The sequence below is a fragment of the Asparagus officinalis genome, chromosome 9 (genome assembly GCF_001876935.1).
Source record: "Asparagus officinalis chromosome 9, Aspof.V1, whole genome shotgun sequence".
In the NCBI taxonomy this organism is placed as follows: Eukaryota; Viridiplantae; Streptophyta; class Magnoliopsida; order Asparagales; family Asparagaceae; genus Asparagus; species Asparagus officinalis.
Window position 1 is genome coordinate 11,456,375 of NC_033802.1, and position 7,714 is coordinate 11,464,088.

The 7,714-nt window shown below is 37.0% G+C and overlaps 1 protein-coding gene across 2 annotated transcripts; it reads right to left on the minus strand.

Moving 5' to 3' along the window:
• LOC109824328 lies at nt 1,817-6,646 on the minus strand. Of its 2 annotated transcripts, none has more exons than XM_020390902.1 (7): nt 6,083-6,646; nt 4,423-4,518; nt 4,019-4,266; nt 3,673-3,924; nt 3,482-3,583; nt 3,261-3,389; nt 1,817-2,507 (listed from the first exon to the last, which is right to left on the minus strand). In XM_020390902.1, exons 4-7 carry the CDS (start codon nt 3,856-3,858, stop codon nt 2,355-2,357), a joined length of 570 nt encoding a protein of 189 aa, XP_020246491.1. In that variant the 5' UTR covers nt 3,859-3,924; nt 4,019-4,266; nt 4,423-4,518; nt 6,083-6,646; the 3' UTR covers nt 1,817-2,354. The 2 variants fall into 2 exon arrangements, with proteins under 2 accessions (XP_020246491.1, XP_020246492.1); XM_020390903.1 differs by lacking the exon at nt 1,817-2,507 and adding an exon at nt 2,647-2,904.

Sequence of the window (7,714 nt, forward strand, 5' to 3'; positions counted from 1 at the left end):
CCCTCCCACTGTGACTTTCCGAGTACTCTTTCGTCGAGATGAGATTCAATGACTTCATCGGGTCAATCTTCCTTCACAAAACTCTCATTGTGACTATAAAATCCTTCAAGGATGAAGCACATCCCATCTGCTTCAACCCACTTAGGAGCAAACTCCCAAAACCTTTTTTGATCACTGATATCTCTCTAATAATCAGGATTCTCTTGCGAAGTAAAAGATAACATAATATATTCTTTCCTTTATCCAATCCTTAGTTGGTTTCAATCGCTAGGATCGATTCCATCCACTCCCATTGTGTTTTGGAGCGCTCTTTTGTTGAGATAAGATTCAATGACTTCATCGGGTCAATCTTTCCTCACGAAACTCCCATGGTGTAATTATGGAGTGCTTGATAACTCACGATCCTTTACCACAAAACCCCTCACTAATCAAATTAAGTAACAATGAGTCCACCAAAATTCTTTATGGTTAAATCCATTCAAACTCCCGTTGTGTCTAACCTTTAACACTCCTACTGTTGAAGTTCTGACACGATACTCAAAATCACCATCTGCTGATACATGGCGATTGTCAAACCCCATTTGTGTCAAGTCTCTATAAACCTGACACCAAAAATCCCCACTAAGTGATTTGTACAAGTCAACATTCCCATTGTTATTTGTACCTCCACTCCCACTGTTTCTTGGTCAAACCTTTCTATAGTTAGGACCAAAGACAAAATCCCCTCTCGATTCCTTCCATGATGAGAGGTCCACTTTTAAATTGAGCAATCAAACTTTCCTACAGTTAAGATCACCTCAAACTCCAACTTGGTCAAACCTTCCTACAGTTGGGACCAAAACCAGAATTCCTTTTTGATAAATGAGAAATTCATCTTCAGATTAGGTCATCAAACCTTCCGACAGTTAGGGTTATCTGAATCATTTTGATTCGCAGAGTAGAAATCCCACTCTTAGTTTCCCTTTTCCAGATTCTCAAAGTGGAGATCCCACTTTGAGTTTTTTAGAAGTCGAAGATAGAATATAAAATTTGTCCTCTCTAGCATCGGGTTCGTCTTTGCCCTAAGAGAAGACAAAACATTAGTTCGTCTTTGCCCCAAGAGAAGAGAAAACAGGTTCATCTTTGCCCCAAGAGAAGACAAAACATAGGTTCATCTTTGCCCCAAGAGAAGACAAAACAGATTCGTCTTTGCTCCAAGAGAAGATAAAACATGGATTCATCTTTGCCCCAAGAGAAGACAAAATGGGTTCGTATTTGCCCCAAGAGAAGACAAAAAACGGGTTCGTCTTTGCCCTAAGAGAAGACAAAAGATGAGTTCATCTTTTCCCCAAGAGAAGACAAAACATGGGTTCATCTTTACCCCAAGAGAAGACAAAATGGGTTCGTCTTTGCCCTAAGAGAAGACAAATCGGGTTCGTCTTTGCCCTGAGAGAAGACGAAATTCCAAAAGTCTATATATATAGCCAGTCCACATGTCCACATGTGTATCCAGTTGATATTATCGACTTAATAACAACTAAATCTATGTCTCTCTGGCATAAGGGACTTTATCTCGGTCTCTTATTAGAGATAAGCCTACATCTAACATATACTGTCGGGTAGTTCGTTCCCATAAAAATAATAAAGTCTATGTATTCAACATTGTAGCGACCAAAATCCATGCTTTATCTCAATCCCTAATTAGATATAAGCCTACGCCTATCACGCGTTGCTGGGTGGTACGTTTCCGTAAAAATGACAAAGCCTACGTATTTAATATCGTAGCACTAAGTCTAAAAGAGTTCATTCTTTTAGCATAAAGTTACATGTAGAACAGACTTAGACAATCTGCATGCTATCTCGATTCAAACTGTAGTCGATAAAGACTCATCAAATCCGTTGATGGCTAAGGGTTTGCCAAAAATTCTATAATAAGCGGCTCGAGATGACAAATTTGCTCTCAACTTTTGTGGAGTATGCAGTGGTAGTCAAGGCCTTGGTAACCTCCTCTGTCATAACATTACTTTAATAATCACTGACACACCAGGTTCATCAGTTGGTCTCGTGACTCGGGCACCTGGGGTAGCTTCAGAGATAGTAGTTGTATCAGCACCAACGACTGGTCCTATAATCAAATCTCACATAAAGAGCTCAACCAAACGAGTCTCTGATGCATTCTTAGCTTTCTCTTTCCGAACTCCGAGAAGTATATGAGTATAAACTAATCCTTCATGCTCCAACTCCTTAAGAGCTTAAACTGTGTAAACTCCATCTACGTATGAGTATAAACAGTATTTACGCCGCAGCGGAAGTCAACACTAGACAAATTTTGCCAAAATCAGGCTTGGGATAATTATATTTCCCGCACACGGAGTTCAAATACAATTCAGATACAAACTCCCGATGAAGATAATCAGTTCAGCATCGACTCCTGATGAGGTTGAATCGACCTCTGGGGTGAAAGAAAATGCATCATCCTCTGGGGTTGAATTGACCCCTGATGATGTTGCCTTTTCGATGACTTGCTCCTACACGATTCAAAGTATTCAAATATAAGACAACAAGGCAAGAGTAGATATATTTAAGAAAAAATTAAAAACATAATAGAAGTATGATTATAGCATAAAAGCAGTTAAATTTTCATCCAGAACATCTATTCAAGGGGATTTCGATCCATATTTAAATTATATACACTTTTTGCAAGTCTCGAACACAAAAGAGTAGCTACCCTTAGGTATGAACCTTCGTCTTTCACATTGTAGCAAAATGACACATGAAAATTCACCAATAGGCGGTATTTCAACGCAATAAAAAATAAGGGAACTTTTTGCTACAATGTGTCGGTCAATTAGTTGAACCCTTGCCATCCGTAATTGCCACTGGTATCTCCATAATTGCCACTAGGGCGAGATCACAAGTACAAAGCTGGTTATGAAAATAAAATTTACCTTAGAATTGAAGGAGAACATAATATACTTGCTTTCCTACTCGATCTTCCCATAAAATGTCTTTTAATGCCTAATGACAATATTTCCCATTTCTTATACCTTGGCTAACTTTTTTTCCTTTTTTTATATGAAAATTGCTCAGCTTGAGATAATTGAGACACTTATGAAGGGATGCAGCAAGCTGCAGGACTTTGTGCAGGAGGTTAGTGTTTCTTTTTGTACAGAAACCTGCATGTTCACCTAAGGCTATATTTTAGTGTTGCAGATAGTCTCAAACTAATTGAAGTATGATTATAACATAAAAGCAGTTAAAATTTCATCAAGAACACTTACGCAATACTCGTTAGTGCTGTTGTCCGGGTATGTATACTCTCCGCTGATCTTATCTACCGATGACGAGTGGGTACCCAAATATAGTTTCAACATTGTAGGTGTGCCACCATCCTCAATAATTTGACATTTCTGCAATTCACCAAAAATATGTTGTATAATCGATCAAAACATTTAAGAATTATATAATCTGAATTTTAATTAGTTGTAAGAAGAAAATTTACTAATTGTTCCATAGCCCGACACATGTTCCTCGAGCCACCTGTATAGGTTGCTCTACCATGCAAATTTGACACCTGATTCTGCTCATTACGTCTTGCCTCCTCCTGCATGTTATTACAATATTTAGATTGGTAATCAAACAAAGGCAAAATTAATTACCAACTAAACAATTGATTTAGTTTAAACTACACACCTTCTTGCCCTCTGAATCATAATATGTGCACAATGTAGCCCATGAGTCTTTATCAATCCAAGAAAATGCCGGAGTACGCCAGAGAGCCTCCCTCTCTGCTTCGGGAGTATTTTTCGACACCTCATAACACTCATGTTTTACCTGACACCTATTATATCGGACCCTCTTCTGCAGCTGAGACTTCATTCCTCGATAAACAATATGATCCGAGAGAGGCTGATTAGGATCCACGGGGAGAAACTCATAATCTTTCTGTAAATTCAATAAACGAATCACATGGTTAAAATATTATGTACTAAATGATAACAAATTAATTGGATAAATCAAAATACAAATATAATTATACCTGACATCTTATAAAGAAATCGTCAAATGACCTATTATGTTCATCACCCCATTCTAAATGGAGAGGATATTTGCAGTACACACGGCTCTCCACCACCACAAACTTTCCCCATTTCTCAGCATAGTCACCAATGGGGCGGCCCCTATTATTGAGGTACAGAGGCCATGCCTTCTCACCCTATTCAGCATCGGGTTTAAGCTTATGGGAAGTATTGCGGCCTCAAGTGGGAACAGAGGATCGTGATTGCACTGTATGTGATGAGACAGATAAGATAGTAGATAATATAAAGAATAATAAATAATATAAATTCAAATGATATATATACAAATTGCTACCTCCATCGCCTTATAATATAAAGAATAATAAATAATATAAATTCAAATGATATATATACAAATTGCTACCTCCATCGCCTTATCGCTCTGCACGTTTCTGAGAACGATTAGGACGAAGATTAAAAGAGTGTTTTGGAACACGTGCTGGTGCAGATGTAGATGCAGCTAAACAAAAAAATGGTTCATGTAAGTACAAATTCATTATGAAAGAAGCATGCTTTTGAGGGGGAAAACACAAGTTCAGCACTAAGCATAGGAATCATGAGTAATGCAACTAAATTTGAACCAAAAGATACTTTTTTCAAGCAATCGATATTAGTTTCAAGGACATTGACAAAACCTGTTTATGAGGTTCCAGCAACGCTATGTGTGTAACAATATCGTAGCACAAATATTCGGTGAAATTAGTTTCTCAGACAATCATAGCAGTTTATGGGCTCAAAACATCACAGAGAATTTTATTATTACCTGAGTATTTCTATCATCCTACCTATAGAAAATCTCCATTAATATTTTGGTATTCAACACTGTCATTCATAATCTGAGTATGTCGCCATATTCAAGATACAAGATAGCATATAAAAGAGGAAACCTTTTGGCTTTCATTTTTCTTTAGTTCTCTAAATATTATGTATTGATCGGTGTATATGTTTCTCTTGAAGATTTAAAGATAATAAACTAGGATTTGTGCCGAGCTGTTTTCAACTGGCGACTATGGCTTCACATTTTTAGTAAGCAAAAGAGAAAATTAATGATCCCAAGATAATTTTCAGTGGCAACGACAAGATTTGCATCTGATACACAAAGTAACCTTATGTATTAAATATCCATGAGATGTAGTTGCTGAGCCACTTAGCATCAACGGTTTATCTATGATCATTTTCTAAATGCAATTTGAATTGCAAACATTTAGAAACTATGACGAATTAAGTATAATACAAAGCATCATGAAAATGTAACGCTCACAGAAATGATATGAAAATGAGCTTAATTTTGACAAACATGAAATTTCTCTTGTTCTACTTCTTTAGTTCCTCAACGTTAAAGACATTACTACGTTCACCAAAATAAAGCTACCTCACGATGACCCAATCGAATCCAATTCAGATGAATAATCCTAAGAGCCTAGTGCATTCTTCACATGATATTAATTGTGCAGCGTGCATCCTTCAAATTTTCAATATACCCTTTATTGTATTACATGGAAAGTATAAGTTTCCATTGGAACAAAGATCCAAGCTTGCAGAAACCTTACAGGTTCTGCATTTGATGCTAACAGGTCTCAGAAGCACAAAACATGTGCATAGTCCTCATCACATCGAGAATTTTTAACGATATCGTATCACAGTAAACTTATCGGAATGGCTAGTTGACGGTAATCTATACCTCATCATTCTCCCTCACAATGCTTCCCTCATGAAAGAAAAAGAAGGTGAAATTCTGCTCTCTTTGTCAATAGCAGTTTGTTCCAGTAACTATTGTGAACACATGCTGGTAACAAGGATAGAGAAGATAGCTTATTAGCACACCATCTTTATAACTAGAACAAAGCTTTACCCATATATGGCAAAGATCCAGTTTTCACGAAGAATAGCAAGAAAGATAGAAGCATCTGAATTAGCAGTAAGTATTCAAATTGCATTGAGGGATAGGCATCGAAAATTATAAACCCTAAGAAGAAAGTTCAAATAATAATTATCATATACATTGATGGATAAGAAGCAGCGACCTGAGGAGGAGGCGGTCGAGGCACGCGGTGGAGGAGGAGGTGGCGGAGGCACGCGGTGGAGGAGGCGGCGGCGGAGGATCGAGCACGCCGACAAAGATGAGGCGGCGGAGGATCGCGAGGGCCTTGCTTTAAGAGTGAATCAAAAAAAAAAATTCATTTCTAGAATATGTGTGAAAAACTATGGAAATGAGTTTTTTGGCCAAAAATCTACGCCCATAAATTTATAGAAACGAAATAAACGTGCTCTTATTGTAGAGCTTGATAAATAATAATTTTTTTTGAAAGAACCGAAGCACTTAGACGAGCTTGTGGGAGCAGATGTGGGGCTGTGGTTTCTCAAGTTATAAAAAAGAATATCATCTCAAAACTTTTTCTGACAAGAAAAAACAAAAAGATGCTCTGACAAAAATAATAGGAGATAAAAAATGTAAGCAAAGCTATCACGTATCACGAACTGGTCTTCTCTCTTAATAAGTAAAAACTGGAAACAAAATAATAAGAAGAGAGAAAGAAACTTTTAAGATAAAGACCGGCTCTGGTACCAGTGAGAAGATACTAGAGAATGTTTTCATTTGAGGTTTTGAATAGAAACTTTAGAATTTTTTAATGTACATGTCAATAATGAGATCACCATTTCTTTTATAAAGACTTTTCAGTAACCACCTATATCCCAAATCAAATCAGTCCCCATGATTTCCTCTACCCAACCATGAATTTCTCTTCTAAGATATTAAGGAGGTAATGCTAACAACCCGATAATATCTAAGGAATATTCTTTGGTTGGTTTGGTTAACAATAGACCGGGACAAATTAGCAATTTTGTCGGGAAATCTTTGTACTGAGTTAGTGGTATATCGGAAAACTTAGAGAAAATAAAATAAAATAAGGACCTTAGGCATAAAGTTGGGTTAAATACCTTTCACTACACCTGGGCAGGGGTTTGAGAATCAAGTACTTAAAAACAATATATAAGATGGATTTATTATTTGATGCGAACTGCACGCTTAAGCTCATTCTGAGAATGGTCAATTTCTTCGAAGCAAGTGACATTAGAGCCGAGCTATCAAATAGGAGTGAAGTATAATGAGAAGTTCTATACTCTGATTAATGGTTAAGATTTGATTAGATCATTGAATGTCAACTTCGTCCACAATTACCGGATGATCGTAAGATGTTGGTATACCTATATTCTGATTAATGGTTTTTGACACATTAAGGTCTAGTTCGCCTACACATAATATATAGTAATAAATAAATAAAAACCCCACCCTAGCCCTAGAAACCGGATCTGGATCCTCTATAATTTTGATTGTACAGAATATCTACAATAAGTTTTACGAGCTAATACTATTGCTTTATAACATGGATCCCAGTAGGGCTGTCCATCCGGGCCGGCCCGGTCCGGAAAACCGGGCCCGGGCCGGGCAAAACCCAAGCCCGGACCCGGGCCCGGGCCTGAGCGGGCCGGACACCGGGCCGGCCCGGTTTGTTTTTTTTTTTAAATTTTGTTTTTTTTTATTTTTTTAAATTTTAACAAAACCATAAATTATAAATTATTATAAAAAATGTCATAAATTTTATTAATAACTTGAAATGAAATGACATAAATTACAAGTACAAAAAATGATAAAA

What these genes read in the sequence shown, in the direction of transcription:
- LOC109824328 (XM_020390902.1), bottom strand. Translation starts at nt 3,858, where the DNA reads ATGAAGTCTCAGCTGCAGAAGAGGGTCCGATATAATAGGTGTCAGGTA. An exon ending in GTCGGGCTATGGAACAATTA is followed by an intron (nt 3,390 to 3,481) that starts GTAAATTTTCTT and finishes GGTGAATTGCAG; the next exon opens with AAATGTCAAATTATTGAGGA. An exon ending in ACAGCACTAACGAGTATTGC is followed by an intron (nt 2,508 to 3,260) that starts GTAAGTGTTCTT and finishes TGAATCGTGTAG; the next exon opens with GAGCAAGTCATCGAAAAGGC.